This window comes from Argopecten irradians, chromosome 6 (assembly GCF_041381155.1).
Source record: "Argopecten irradians isolate NY chromosome 6, Ai_NY, whole genome shotgun sequence".
NCBI classification, from domain to species: Eukaryota; Metazoa; Mollusca; class Bivalvia; order Pectinida; family Pectinidae; genus Argopecten; species Argopecten irradians.
This window is the reverse complement of record NC_091139.1, coordinates 24,104,206-24,120,313: the sequence shown is the minus strand read 5'-3', so window position 1 is coordinate 24,120,313 and position 16,108 is coordinate 24,104,206. Positions and strand designations below refer to the sequence as shown.

The 16,108-nt window shown below is 37.2% G+C and overlaps 1 protein-coding gene and 1 non-coding gene across 3 annotated transcripts in view; both read left to right on the top strand.

Moving 5' to 3' along the window:
• Positions 1 to 9,671, top strand: part of LOC138325396 (peroxidasin homolog) — a 43,895-nt gene extending 34,224 nt beyond the window's left edge. For both annotated transcript variants that reach the window (XM_069271029.1, XM_069271030.1), the window contains 9 exons: positions 612 to 875; positions 1,127 to 1,402; positions 1,684 to 1,917; positions 2,328 to 3,620; positions 4,083 to 4,200; positions 4,740 to 4,948; positions 5,424 to 5,662; positions 5,853 to 5,975; positions 6,375 to 9,671. In XM_069271029.1, coding sequence (XP_069127130.1) covers positions 612 to 875; positions 1,127 to 1,402; positions 1,684 to 1,917; positions 2,328 to 3,620; positions 4,083 to 4,200; positions 4,740 to 4,948; positions 5,424 to 5,662; positions 5,853 to 5,975; positions 6,375 to 6,467 — 2,849 coding nt within the window. In that variant the 3' untranslated portion in view covers positions 6,468 to 9,671. The remainder of the gene's footprint in view (positions 1 to 611; positions 876 to 1,126; positions 1,403 to 1,683; positions 1,918 to 2,327; positions 3,621 to 4,082; positions 4,201 to 4,739; positions 4,949 to 5,423; positions 5,663 to 5,852; positions 5,976 to 6,374) is intronic.
• A 3,232-nt stretch (positions 9,672 to 12,903) lies between these two features.
• Positions 12,904 to 12,985, top strand: Trnal-aag (transfer RNA leucine (anticodon AAG)). Its single transcript has one exon. It is a non-coding gene; the product is annotated as a tRNA-Leu (tRNA).
• Positions 12,986 to 16,108: the final 3,123 nt, after the last annotated feature.

The following is a 16,108-nucleotide window of genomic DNA, read 5'->3' as shown; positions in this document are numbered from 1 at the left end:
TGCTTCATTTATGAATGAATGCGTAATTGCTGATCTTGAAACTCGCATATAGAAATCAATGTTAATAGCTTATTATTTTAATACTGGGGTGGGATTTTAAACAAGATGGTCACTATTGAAAAATATCAGATTTGTAATAGAACGTGAATAATATACATTTTAGTATGATATACAAAATCTACCCGATATCAATTCCCCCATATACTTTTTAAAGTCTATTACTACCTCAATCGTAAGGTTGTTATCTAATGAATTGGTCTACGAGACTTTAATGATGTAACTACAATGTATGTTCCAAGAAATGCTGTAAAAAAGTACAGAATATACCTCCTTCTTAATATTTTTATGTGTTGATATATTAAGTACCATTGTAAAACAGTTGTCTATATGTTGCATTTAATGTATATATTTTGAAACATTTTTGTGACGAACATAAAAGGAAAAGTCCTGGACAAAATATTGAGATTTCCACACAGAGAAGGTGTTGAATTACCTTGATTTGCTACCTTAATTTTAATGTTTATCAATTTCATTAATTTGCCAATAAACGGAAAAATTATTCATTGGCACTGATTTATTCCTAAAAAGTAATCATTTTATTTTTCCAACAGCTCAGACTCAGGAATTCCCCACCAATAGAGAAGTGGAGACATTTGTCGGAACCAACAGTCTACTAGAATGTGACACCGACGATTTTATTCCTCAATATCGCTGGATAAAAGATCAAGTTTTACTTCAGGCTGGAGCTAAATATTCCTTCCAGGGTAACCGCCTCGTCATCAGGAACATCGTCCCTAGCGACGCCGGAAAGTACGAGTGTTTCGCTGAAGGTACCGTCGGATTCAATAGAAAGGCTGTTCTATTGAAAGTGACAGGTAAGAATTTGTTAATCAGTTGTTTCTAAATAAATTAAAGGGTCCTACTTTAATTATGAGCGACATGAACGAACACACAAAAAAATCTATTTCTTTGAGGTTATTTCGAAATCTAAAAAGTCGCTTGGTCTCTAAAATGCTCTTGTTTATCAACACAACATGTATGAAATAAATGTCTTTCAAAGTTCGTTTCAAGCAATTTGAATTTTGCACTTAAAGATATGTATCTTTATGCTGATATTTTCTATTAGACCCTTTAGGCGACGACCGTACGTTCGAGGGCGACGCCTTTGTGAGACAGGCTATAAGGGAAGCAACCAATCGTGTGAATGTTGCTATTAACGATACACAGCGCCACCTATTTGACAGATCCAGACAGCACACCGTGCAGGACCTGATCGCTATATTTAGGTACCCTGCAGCTGAGGCGCTGGAACTGGCCAGAGCTGAAGAGATCTTCGAACAGACCCTGGACATCATTGTTCGACATGTTCGAGAAGGGCATACATATGACGTCGACACAACAGGTAATTAAAAATATAACTATAATATTGTGTAAATATATATTGAGAGAGAAAAGGCATAATAATTTGTAAGTCCCCGCTGTAGTACCGAACTGTCCATCGCACCATTACGCAACCTGCCGGCCAACTCTGTTATTTGCCTATGAGATATTGCAGATTCTGAAGTCTATCCTAAAAGAAGCTTACGCTTTGAAACACATTTCTCACACTTTTCTTCTTAATAAGGTCCATGGAATAATCCACATTTAAATGTGATTGATAACCAAATTAATGTATTCTTCAAGGTGAAACCTACAGAGATATTATCTCCCCTGGTCATCTCACCCTCATCGCCAACATGTCCGGGTGTTTCGCCAATCCCCGTATTACCAGATGCAACAACATGTGTTACCACAAGAAGTATCGCACCATGGACGGAACATGTAACAATCTTCAAGAGCCACTCCAGGGAGCCACCGTCACCGCATTTAGCAGGCTTCTCCCGCCGATTTACGAGAATGGTTTCAACACTCCAGTCGGTAAGTCTTCTATCCATGAGATCGACTATAGCATTGCTTTTGGTACTTCTTAATCTAATTTCTCTGTCACCTACAAATTCTGGTTCTATATTGCTGATAAAGATCGACTTATTATGCTGACGTCTCCCATACTTCGAAGAGATCCATTCACCACAGCAGTTTCGCTGGTAGATGATACACATAAGTCTAGCTTCGGTGTAGTATTGCTAGCATAACGCTTCTGCTTACATTGCAGCTGGTTTACTTACAGCTGGTTTAAGATCACAAATAAGAAAAGTATAAATGTTCCTCATCAATAATTATGTATTTTAAACAGGTTTTTGTGCCCATATTGGTTTAAAAAGTTTTAATTCGATCGATATGTATGTTGATATATTTTAACAATCAGCCTTAACATTTTATTTCCACAGGCTGGAGCGCTGCCAAGCAGTACAATAATGTCCATCTTCCTAGCCCACGTCTCGTGTCTTCGTTCCTTATGTCCACTGATCACGTGACCGAAGACGAGGCCAGTACGCACATGTTAATGCAGTGGGGACAGTTCGTAGACCACGATATCACCCTAACACCCCAGTCAATCAGTTATGCGCGTTTCAGTGATGGTCGGCGCTGCAACGAAACATGTGAAAATGAATACCCATGCTATCCAATTCCTGTTCCCCGTAGTGACTCTCGTATCCAGTCTCATCCGTGTCTCGGATTCTCTCGGAGCAGTGCCATGTGTAATTCTGGTAGCACGTCTATCTTCTACAAGACGTTCTCTGCACGTGAACAGATCAATGCTATCACTGCCTTTGTGGATGCAAGTAATGTGTATGGCAGCAGTGAATTTGACATTCAAAGACTCCGTGAGCTAACCAATAGCCGTGGTCTTCTAAGAGAAGGACCTATATCAACCAATAGAAAACGACTTCTCCCGTTTGACAATTCAGGCTTCCTGGAGCATATAGACTGTCAGATTGAACCCAATAAGCAGCACGTTCCGTGTTTCCGTGCTGGAGATAATCGTGTTAACGAACATTTGGCCCTTACCGCCATGCACACGCTATGGATGCGTCAGCATAATCATATCGCACATCAGCTCGGTAAGATCAATGTCCACTGGGACGGAAACATGATCTTCCATGAATCCAGAAAAATCGTCGGTGCTATGATGCAGCATATCACATACAATCACTGGCTACCCAACATCATTGGTGCCCAGGGCATGGAGAAACTTGGTCCTTACAAAGGATACGATCCCAAAGTCAACCCCACCATCACAAATGAATTCGCCACAGCTGCTATGAGATTCGGTCATGCCCTAGTACAACCTGTCATATTTAGATTGAACGCAAGTTTCTATCCGATTCCTGATGGAAATCTTCAGTTACATAAGGCATTTTTCTCGCCCTACAGGCTGCTGGAGGAGGGCGGTATCGATCCCTTATTACGCGGCATGTTTGCAGTCTCAGCCAAGAAGAGGATGCCAAGCGAAATGATGAATTCTGAACTTACAGAGAAACTGTTTTCATTGGCAAATGTTGTGGCTCAAGACTTGGCCTCACTGAACATTCAGCGAGGACGTGATCACGGCTTACCGTTCTATAACGCCTATAGGGAACTCTGTGGAATGTCGAGGGCTGCCAGCTTTGAAGACTTCCGTGAGGAGATCACCAGTAGTGATGTCCGCGACAAGCTACAGGCTCTGTATGGCCACCCCGGTAAGTTCCATGGTGTCAGCAATATTATGACCCACCCATTAGATTGATAACATTTCAGATGTATGAAGTCAACAATATGATATTTTTTTATGTCCAATCACATCATACCGAATGTAATTGACCGGATCATGTCACTCTATTGTTTCCGTGCAAAATAAGTGGAATAGGCGAAGAAATAGAGAAGATTACTCTATCTCAACCTTTTTTTCTTATAAATGGTTATTGACAAATGACTTTTTAACCATACCATTAATATTTTGCTGAGAGTACTTGATGAGCTCATGCATTGGTCTTATAGATCAGTTGGTTCATTCGTCATAATAAGGCACTTGATATTTCTGCTTACTGGTGTTAACGAACCAGGTTTAACTACAGTACTGTCGTAGCGCTGAATAACTGTCTAAATCATTGTAATAAATAACTTGTTATGGTTGCCTGTGAATCATGTCTTTGTGGCTCCAGATAACATTGATCTGTTCGTGGGAGGAATGAGCGAGACACCACTGCCTGGAGCTAAAGTCGGACCAACCTTCATGTGTATCCTCGTGGATCAGTTTAGGAAGATCCGAGACGGTGATAGGTAAGTCTTGTATCCATGGTAACAGGAAATGTAACTAACCGAATGTAGGTCTTCTGCATCAACCAGTTACAGTTATCACATTCTATCGGGATATGCATTTCTTTACTACTTGTCATGCAAGAGTTATGTTCCCCTACCATGGAACCAATTTATTATAAGACTGCAGAATTTGTTTCCCTTTCCATATATCACTATCAAGAAATGTTGTACTACTAAAGTTGTATCCTTAATTTCTTATACAAGTTCTGAGTACCAGCTGAAGTATCAGATTCAGATTTATAGAATCATAAGCATTATATATTGTACACTATGTTTGAAAACTTGAAGCAGCGAAATCCCTGTCAAATCTGACATCAACATCAAGCCAGATCCTATAACCTTTTCTCGTAAAAAATTAAAAGAGCTACATTTGTAACTGAAGTCAGAGTATTTCGGATATACCATCCTCTTCTTGACATAAAACTACATACTATCTGCCATTCATCATGTAGAAATTTGTCATTGCTGTATACCGTTCACGTCATTGCTGTATTACACAGGTTCTGGTATGAGAACCCCAGTATGTACGAGCCTGAGCAGATACACGCCATCAAGCAGACGACACTTGCCCGTGTGATCTGTGATAGCAGTGACAACATAGACCGGGTACAGAAAGACGTGTTCGCCCGTGTGGACAACTATACTCAGTACTTACCCTGTAATAAAATCCCAAACATCAACTACAAGGTGTGGGCCGAGTGTTGTGCCGGTAAGTTTGATTCGTAAACTTATTGGAAATAATAATGCCAAATAACTTTGAACATGATTACGGAATCCATCCCATAGTAGTATTTGGTTCACAAAAGATACTGCCTCTAACAATAATGCTGAAAGTCAGCTTTTGGGAGAATATCTACTACCCCAACATCTATCATTGTAGTGCCATCCCAAGTGAGATGATATCTGTGTCAGTTATAATAATGCAATTTTCTTTTATGTTTCATTCTCGAAATTGTGAACCAATATTTGTTTTCTCTCTTAAGTGTGTTAATTTACTTTTTTCGACCTTCAAATATTAACCTGCATATTGGTTGTGTCTGACTTTTTCAAAACTCGTCTGCCTTCAGATCATGAGCTTATAGATTTCCTCCTTGATAATGAATTGTTAATGAAGTCATAGAGCTTAAACCTTGTTGAGAAAACTGATGTAAATTGCCAATGCCGTCGTATTTTACCTTGAACAGATTGTAACGACGCGGGAGATTTCCAGACACTGACCAGTAAGTTCCAGAGGGCCGCCACGCCTCGTCAGTCTCACCGCGAGGATAGAGAGCATTCTCTGGACCAGGGCAGGGACTACCAGAACACCATGGCAAGTCTGGAGACTATGAAGGAAGGCATGACCGTAATGGAGACCCGGATGGAGGGCATGGAGGGCACGATTAATGGTCTCACCAAAACTCTCAAATACCTTAGGAGAAAGGTAGTTTTCAGTAGTCGCAGCATTTCTGAAAAATGCCAAAAGGTCATACATGTATTTGATAATGGTATAGTGAAAGATATGATTCTTTTGTGCAGTGATGTAAGCAGTTAAGCATTTATCGAGTACTTAACACTGTCAAAACGAAATTAACTATGAAAATGTACTATTTTAATATTCGATTGTTGAGCAGATGAAAAAAATGCACAGACACATGAAGAGACGCCCTGTGCCGGGATGTACAGATAAGGGAGGCGTGTTCCGGGCAGAAAATCAAGAATGGAAAATACATGACTGTAAAGACTGTATATGTAAGGTACGAGTACAACGTGTCATTCGAATTATCAGGAGTATCATTACGTAATACGAGGTACAATTGACATTTACCAAACAGCAGGATCCTTTTGTCTGTTGAAATGATTAGTGTTATATTGATGTTGTATGTTTAAGATAACCTAGGCGCTCCAGAAATCGATTCATGTTTGTCAGTATTAGTGTTACATATATGAACTACATCTTCAGACCATATTGACAAAAACTGGAGTATCAAGAGTATTGCATTACTCCTTTCTGATGAGTGTTCCGTCAGTACTGACGGAGTGTGAACAAAGGGAAGGAACTCTGGTAGATCAGAATGGCATCGCTCATACGTCTACTTAATCAAATAACTATCTACTGTTTCATTTTGTTATTGTCTTGTTTTTCTTTGTTTCAGAATGGTCGTATAGAATGCACGGAGCGTATGTGTCCCATACCTAATTGTGAATCGCCGAGGAAACTTCCAAACAGATGTTGCTTAGTCTGCTGATCCTCGCATTATTTCATTTTCTCAGAGTACAACAGATTATTAATACTCCATATATTATCACCTCGAAGATAGTGAGCGGCCTCGTGTTGTCATAACACTAGATCTTACAACTAGCGGCAACGTGACTCGTGACGTTGGAGAATAACGTTCAAACAGCTCAATATGCTAGCACGGTGTAACGGAATGGTCGTATGTTGTTAAAGTGCTCTGATGTTACGTTAGAAAGCTTATGGACTCTCCTTTTAGTACTGAGACAGCCAAGGAAAGTGACTAAACGATCTGAAAGTGCTAGCACTACCGGAAATATCTGAGCATATTGGTGTTCTTTAAACGGTCATATCGCTAGAACAACTGACGAATCGCGCACAAAGTGCTAACTACAACTGGAAGTCGTGCTCATAATGTCAATGTGCTATATTGTTGATAGTTTCAAATGAGAATTGGATCATATTTCATTGCTATATATACAGGTGTATGAACGCAGTGGGAAGTAATGTCCACGAAGCATGCTTGTGATTTGTGTTGGTTGTACATTAATTCATGAAAAAGCACCTCCATATATCGTGTCTGATCTCCTTGTGAAAGCGACATTAATCATCAATGTTGTAGACAAAGGTTCTGTAGATTGATATTTGATGTAGGGTACGAAATGAAGGCATGAACGACTCCGTTAAAAAATATACTAATAATTATGAATCAAGAACAGATGTAGCATATAGGATGCTTTCTTGATGTTATGAAAATTGTGTATTGTAGAAATCCCTGACTGGATGCAGCAGTACGACAGTGAAGAAAATGTCTGTACGTAATCAATGTCGATTAATATGATATTCAGTGTAATAGATTGTATAAAAGCACAGACGGGTCGAGTAATCTGGTGCTATTATCTTAATTTTAGACTGTAATATCAAGAATTTTCTTTATTGCTAAGACGGATAACTAAACACCTCTTATTAAATTGAAATCCTTGAAAGAAAAAAAAACGGTTTAACGCATTTATTGAGATATTTTAATTGTCGAACACGGTTCGAAGTATTAATTCTATTTGTGTGCGCGAGTGAGTGAACATGTGTGTTAATTGCCGGTGAATAAAATAAACATTTTTTTATTTTGTTTCATTTGTGATAAAACTTAGTTTTCTTTGTGCGTACTATCTAGCATTCACGACAAATATATACAAAAAATAGCAATAATGAAATGGATCTTTATCTATTTCCCTGAGTAATTCCTACTTTTAATCGCTGGTACATGTTTAATGTAAATTTTTGTTTTAATTCAGAGTGTCTGTTATTGACTAAGATAGAATACCGTAATACAAGACAGATAGCTATTGTGGTCAGTTCTTTTTTTACATAAAATTGTCCATTTTAACATATTTTCGTGAATGAATGACAAAGGACTTGTTGACAGTTCGAAAATAAATATCTTGATATGATAAACAATATTGATTGGAAAGGTATAAACATCCGAAGCGCATTTTTGCCGTGGAATTAAATTATCAGTACATTATTGTCTAATCTTTGTAAGATAACTATTGGCGAATACTATTTGATATTATTTTAATACCAATGCCTTAGCTAATCCACGTATATATGCTATTAAATTCCCTGTGTATGCTGCATGCTAACCCGACCATGGACCAGCCTCAATATTCTAATAAATAACTATTTCAATAATCATAATTCTTAATGTTTCTCCATTTTTTGTTTCGTAATCAGCTTGAAAACTAGTCCGCTAAACCTGCCTATATTATTAGACTTTTCCCCCCTAATATATATTAGGCAAAAAAAAATAATAATAAAGCCAAATATTATAGGCAGGTGTAGCGGACTACTTGGAAGCAAGTAGAGTATACGATATGTCCAGTTAGAGGCTGTTGGTTTAGATATGCAATTTGTAATTTATTTCAAAACAGCTTATGTATGTTTAATGTGAAATGGAAATCGATAGTCTTTACTTATTGCCAGTCCTTCTAATGCTGCCTTATAGATTGATCTGAAATGTTAAGACTTCGTGTAAAGGTTGTCTATATTATGATGTATGTGTGTGAGATAATGTGACTATTTTGATATACATTTATCTATTTTCCATGTGCTTTACCTATTCATTTCTTGTCATATTTCACTTTGCCATCATCACCCCACGCAATTTGTAATTTTAATGTATAAACAATATATAAATTGTCAGATTTTATATTACGTGTCTTTTTATATGTCGCCATTGAACTTTAGTACTTTTATAAGTACACTATATGTGTATTTCTATATAATAAACTTTGAGATTTAGTATAGTGCTTTGTGTACACTGTAGACACTTGTATCCGCCAAACTTGTGAAATACCTCTTGAGCTAAATGATAATAATTGCGTAATATCCCGTTATATGTCAAACATGATAACTGCTCAAGAATGATAATCGTATTCTTTATATTATCCTACCCTCATGATTAAAGACTGCTGGTCGGACCGAGTTCTCTAAAATTATCTCAAACAAGAATTTCCAATTTTGATAGTAACCAACTCGATTAAGTGGTAACCATTTGTCATTTACGATTGATGTCATGTAATATAATGAAAATGAAAGGGCACATATTTGGATTACGTCAAAATTTCTGTGTTCTACGTAGATTACTGAACACGTAATGATGAGAAGGCGGTCGAATGTTTTTTGTATTGGAATAGAATTATCCCGTCAGTCTGGTGTTACTCATGGACATGATGAAATTCAGAAGCAAACAAGGAAGGGACATACAGATTGTTGGCTACAAATAAATCCATCATCTAAACTATCATCTTTCATATTTTTGATACATTATAGAGAATGGTTGCCAATATATATAAGATACAACTTGCATCATTGTGAAGCGCCCGATCTTTTGTAGCATGACTTTGTATGTACAGCTGTTATTCGTCGAGTAATATTTGTCTATATTTTACTGCATAATATCCAATGATACTTAAAAGCATTAAGGTATGCATGTACGTATATATCCATTTTAAAGCAGATTTATATACAAACAATCATTGATCGTGTAAAGATACCAAAGATATGCTTTAAGATCTTATTTTTAATTTTAGCATACAAGCCAAATATACCTACATTATTTGTGTGAATCAGTTATAAGCAACTCTTGTTTCATATAGCAAATGGTACAAATAAATATACATATGTGATATTGATTAAAATTAAAGCCAATAATTTGTAATTGAATGTTTGTTATTTTTATCACAGTCGGAGGTAAGTTTTTTTTATGTCTATAGAGTTTACGCTATGGTGAGTACAGAGACAATACCAATTCGTCTCCTTTGTAATGACCTCGGTGTTTACGATTTCATCTAAGAGCAAGGAGCCAAGCAGGTCTTATCGCTCATCTGAATATTGCTTTCAATGTGACCAACACTACCAGCTTCCTACAGAAGGTGGTTTTATTCAAAGACTTACAACGTTTTCTTTACCTGGACACCAATAATATGTCTCTTTTCCAAGGATATATCTCTGTCCAGTTATAGGTAATGTTGGCAGACGACAGATGAACAAGGAAACCTGCCTTATGTCTCGGCTGCTGTTTGGGTCAGTTGAGGTGAAGGGGTTCCGATCACTTACGATCTCTACACCCCTGGACTATCTCATCGTAAAACTGGAGGCAACAGAACAGAACAGGTAATTTAGTCATTTGATGTACATCAAAAGAACCGTATAACGGTACACTGTGGTTGACTATGTGGCTTTGAATTTGGGCGTCGCTCTCTCTGTAGTCTTCAAAGGAAATCTTTGCTGGTCTGTGATTGGTCAAATATTTTCAGCTGAGCTGCCTTCAATTTCACTATGAAATAGTCCAGGGGTGTAGAGATCGTAAGTGATCGGAACCCCTGGAATATCTCGGCTGCTGTTTGGGTCAGTTGAGGTGAAGTGTGAATGAATCGCCAGCATGATATGGTATAAAAGAATGAATCGACAGCACGGTATAAAAGAAGGATCGCCAGCATGTTATATGGCTGCGTGTTTCGTACAGAATAAGAACTTTCTTGTACCAGGAGGACCATAAACTGAACAAATTCATTCCGTCCTGGATTATTGTGTCATTGATGGCATTATTGAGTGAGACAAAAATATTTTGACCCACAAGAAGAGATGTCCAGTCTGATATCCATACAACAATACATGTACAACGGTAGAGTCAGCACGTCTGCAGGTTGCACCCATATTAGATCACAAAAATAACATTGAATTAAAAAAGACTATGGGAAACTTTGAGAAGGTCGGTCAGGAAGCAAATAAATGGAGATGGATAATAGTTACATTTGTAATACAACTACGATCCTTTACAAAAACCTTTCCCACACATAGAAGGTATCTAATGATCGATACTCCAGGAATGGGACGCTGTACATAAAGCCGATGGAAGTTTGAAAACAGTTTATTTTATTGTTTTACATACCTATGCTTCCCTTCTAACATTACAAAAGAATCAAGTTCACGTTTCATAAACAGACACAATGGACGATTTAGCATCGGGTGACATTTTTAGCTCATCACCACATGTCAGATTTCAAATTACTTTAATCCGTGGTCTTGGTAGAATGACACTGGGAAAATGTGTTTTGATTATTGAACAGAAGAACGTAATACAAGATAGGAAGATGTAAGCTAGCATACTTCCCCGTGACAAATGGCAATTGCCCCCCCCCCCCCCCAGGGTAGGGGGGCAAACATGTCTTTTTGCCCCCCCCCCCCCCCCTTTTCGCCGACTGAAATTTTCTAAAAATGCTTATTTGAAAGAAAAAAGGGTCCTCCTGCATATTTTTCATACTTCAATCTAGAAAATTTTCCGCTGCGCGGCGCATTTCCTAAAACGTTCAAGCACATTATGTCAAACCTCAAATAGTAAAAATCAATACACACGAACTAGACTACAAATGTCCATCAAGGGATTCTATGTACTATTTAAAAAATGTCTCTTAAAAGATCAATTTGTTTATATGTCTTAGCGAGACAATTAATTCATTTTTTTATTTTACACAAAATTGTGCCGATGGTGTGAAGCCGGTAATTTTATGACGACACAATTATCATTTCTAAATGCAGGTAGCTTTAAATCGAAATATTACCATGTTAAGAACGCTAAAATTATAATCATTAAAATACATCGTAAAACTCATCTCAGCTAGTCTAAATCGTATTTTTTTTCCCGGGGGAGACCCCCGCACCCCCCTAACACCAAATTCTCGCGCCCTTGGGCGCTCGCAAATACATCAAAATGCATCGTAAAACTCATCTAAGCCGTCCTAAAACGTATTTTTTTGCCGGGGGAGACCCCCGGACCCCCAAACACCAAAATCTCGCGCTGTCGGGCGCTCGCAAATTCATCAAATCTCATTTAAGCTATTCTTAATCTTAATCGTAAATTTTTTCCCGGGGGTGGCCCCGGACCCCCCAAACACTAAAATCTCGCGCTTTCAGGCGCTCGCAAAATCATCAAAATACTTGTAAAACTCATCTCAGCCATTCTAAATTACAATATTTTTCCCTGGGGTCACCCTCAGAACCCTAGAATACCAAAATATCGCGCCTTCGACGCTCACACGCTAATTTGACCAATTTGCGTATTCGTTAATTTCCTTTTAGCGACCCCACTGTCTATATATGTGTACAATGATTAAATTTAATGATATATGAAAAATGTACATAAAGCATATATGGTTAGGAGTTGAATTAATCTCCTCCTGAAGGTGCGGCGGCGGGGGGGGGGGGGGGGGGGGGGGGAAAAAAAATTGAGGACCTTTGCCCCCCCATTACGTTTCATCTTCCTACGCCACTGCCCATGGCTACACAAAATCAGACCAAAATAATAAAGCGTCTAGCTATATTGATTTGAACTTTGACTACTAAAATTAATTAGTATAACATACCGATTTGAGACCATTTTGACGAATTTGCATGTATATACGCAGTTGTGTTTTTTTTGCTTGTTGTTGTTGTTGTTGCTTTTTTCATTTCACAAACCTGTAGTCAACGTATCACTGCATGGGTTGATGAAAAAAATCTGTATGCAAAGTATTTCTATCTTATGTAGAAACGACATTAAAGTAGGTTATATTATACAAAATGAATACTAAGTATCTTTTGTAGAGAAGGCAGCTATGATGTTTCTGGGGTAAAAAGTATTTGTGTATGCAAGGGGAAAATCTAATTATATATTATTCTTTGAACGAATATCTTGTCTTGTGATTTCCTATTCGACATTTAGGTCTTTCTCTTTATAATCTTGACCTCGGGTCAATTGTTAATGCCAATTTTAAGGGTCTGAGACAAAAGTAGCCTAGGGATATCATGATCAACCAGCCCGACTGAATAGTACATCCAGAGATATACACTGATTTATATCAGGGTAGATATATACTTTCTACACTACTGCATCTAAACTGGTAAGGAACCAAGGTAGCGTGGCCGAGCGGTCTAAGGCGCTGGTTTAAGGCACCAGTCTCTTCGGAGGCGTGGGTTCGAATCCCACCGCTGCCAAATATTATTTTTGGGAAATCGGGATTAAATTTGCCTCAACAAGGATTCGTTGTTTCGTCATGTTTGAGTTTCGTTGGTCCAATTTCGATTAGTTAGTGTTTTAATATAGGTTAGGTGAGGTACCTAGTCAGCCAATACATTGTCTGGACTCTACACTGAGAGGTTTATGTTTGTCCATTCTCTGTTATACCATACTAGTCTAGTATAATAATATATTGAAAAGTCCAAAATGTAGACAAAAACCAGTAAAATCCTGGTATGAATGATGTGTGTGTTGAATGGATTGTCTTCTGTGAGAAGGCATACACGTAACTTGTTAGTTGTGTAGGCAACCACTATATATATATTAAAAGAATGAAAAAAAAAAAAAAAAAAAAAAAAAAAAAACAATAAGACGGTCTGCGTTATGAAAATGTAACTTTTGATTTATTTTAAATAAATTGTTTAAAAAGTGATGATAAGAGTAGTAGTAACTGTAAACTAAAAACTTTTGCGACTCTACAAAATTATAAATCTCGGTAAATATTGGAATTAAAAAAAATAAAAAAGAAGGTAGACCGTTTCGGAAAGACATGGTAAGCTAGATACCTGAATTTGAAAAATGATCACACTTTCTTTGCTATAATCGGTTTTATATGAAAAAAATATGTTTCACTCTCATATTATAAGTTGTGTTGTGCTACCTAAAAATTTAGCTAAAGGGAAGTAACTCTATCAAGATCTTATGACAGGAGAGCTCCAATGTCAGACGGCTAAAGCGGCTTATAGAAAGGGAGGGTGTGCACATCGATTGATTTGATTTCGTTGAAGCATGTGAACACCAGTTAGGCATTTCTCAATGACGTGAATCTCCCCTCCTCAACAATATGGCAGGTTTGTGGCGTTCTTTGACTAGAAATCTTCATTTTCAGCATAAATATTTACAGCGGTCAAGCAAATCCCGATCGATTTTTCCCCAGCGTAAAATGTTGTGTTGTTGACAGACTAAGGCATTTTAAATACATTTTTTGTTGTTATGTATTATGAAAATCTTTATTATTTAAGGCATGTTTTTTATTCATTTTAGTTTCTAACAAATAAATCAGAAAGCGTGCATTATTCAGAACTAAAATAAGTCAAATATTTTTATGCAACCGTAACAGACCAATTCGTCCCCACTTCAATAACTGTACTCAAATTTACCTCATATAGGAAGGCCTATGGAGAATGGGATATTTCTTGGTAGTGTGTAGGCCTTTGTATCGTGAGTTATTTCTAACTATCTTTAATGTAGTTGATATGTACTTTATTTGATTTATAATATGACTGAACAGGTTGGGGACACTACATTATGTAGCTGCAATATTGTACAGCTGTAGCTCAAAAGACTTTTAGACAGAAAGTGGTGTCTTATTTAGAGCTACAATTGGTGCCTATTACTGCCTAATGGGAGCTAAGTTAATTGATAATGCAAAAATGTTATAAAAACTTTATTTGCTTTTTTATCTTACTTGTTCGATTTCGCTTTATTTTATTTCTTGGCAATTCAAACTGAACCCAAATAGATTATACAAATTCTCCTCATGAGCTATTTTTATTTTTTATGTATATACATATTGGAGAGTTCTTTCTTTGGGGGATATATGAGCAAATTGTGCTCCCCAGGTGAGTGTTTTCAGTAGGCACCAGTGCTACATATCGTTACCAAACATACGCGGAAGGAATTTCGTTACTGGGACCGAAATGGTGTTGTGAGTAGTGTCAGGTGTAAATTTCTTCGTTTCGGGTCATTGGACCCACGCCCCGTTCTATTACAAGGACCATGTACCTGCAATGTTGAGTATGATAGGTATGCTGTGATAAAATGAATAATTGATAAAGTTTTGTTTTATAACAATGTCATCGCAAAAAGGCGGCATCACAGTATTTTTATTATATTGGCGCATAATCCCTGTAATACAAACTTTCCACAGCTGTATTACTCAAATGGAAACAATTTTCATTATCTAAATCGTAGTGGTTAAGTCACAAAACAAAATCACCTCTATTGATCTATGGTGAGAGCAAGTTGTGCAAATGTAACGTGTATTACAAAGTGGAGACTATAGCATTTTATGTTTAATACACAAAGTACATAAAGGTCTCCAATTAGTTAATATGGCTATCTGAAATATTATGGACGCCCTTCTCTTTGATTCAAATTTTTAAAACTCAACTTTATCCCATTTTCATTTCACAGTAATTCCTGCATTGTTGAAGTAAACATAATTATGTCCTCAAATACAGGACTAATACTCAAATGCAGGCCTATCCTGCAAATGTCGGGTGTGTCCCCAACCAGCTGAAGGCAAGGCCTTAAAGGGCGCCGCCCAGATCAGTAAGCTATGATGATAATGCAATGTTAAAAAAATTCAATTTCAGGAAATATACGGAGCTGAATTTTTTGTTTATTTTTTATTCAATGATATTCGCACTACTTTTTTGTCCCCAAAACCCCCATTTGAGAAGGAAACCAACATATGAGAAGAAAGTAACAGTATATGCCGTTTTTGGTCAGGTGAGTTATATTGAAAGTAGTCTATCAGTTGATATGCTTTGCAAATAAAGATGCAACAGCACTGAGCTTCTGTCGGATAAAGATTACGTTGGTCAGATCTTCAAAGCGTTTGAATCACTTGATTATATAATGAAGCTGACTTCAAGCATCGCATTCACGCTGATGGGATTTTTCCAGTGGATAAAAAAATGGTGGCCGCAAACTAAAGCTGTCAGTGTGTAGGATTGAATTTTGAAGATTGTGTTTTTTCTTATATTTTCATGTATGTGTTACTTTAGAAGTGCTTTCGCATTTTGTCTGCACCCTTATAAAAAAAAGAAGTGCCCGACGAATTACGTTGTAACTTTTTTCCAAAACATTATAACTTTAGTGGAAGTTGGAACGGTTTTAGATTTACATGTATTATAGTGTATCATTAAATGTGCTTTTATGTAAAGTTGTATTTAATGTCTATCATGAAAGCTTAGCCTATAGATACTTATTGAACTGCTATATATTACTAACTTAGTTTGCAAAATTTTCCAATTCCATGTTGCTGTGGATTGCGTTCTATGCGCCTGATGCCCGAGATGGGTTGGTACGGCTAG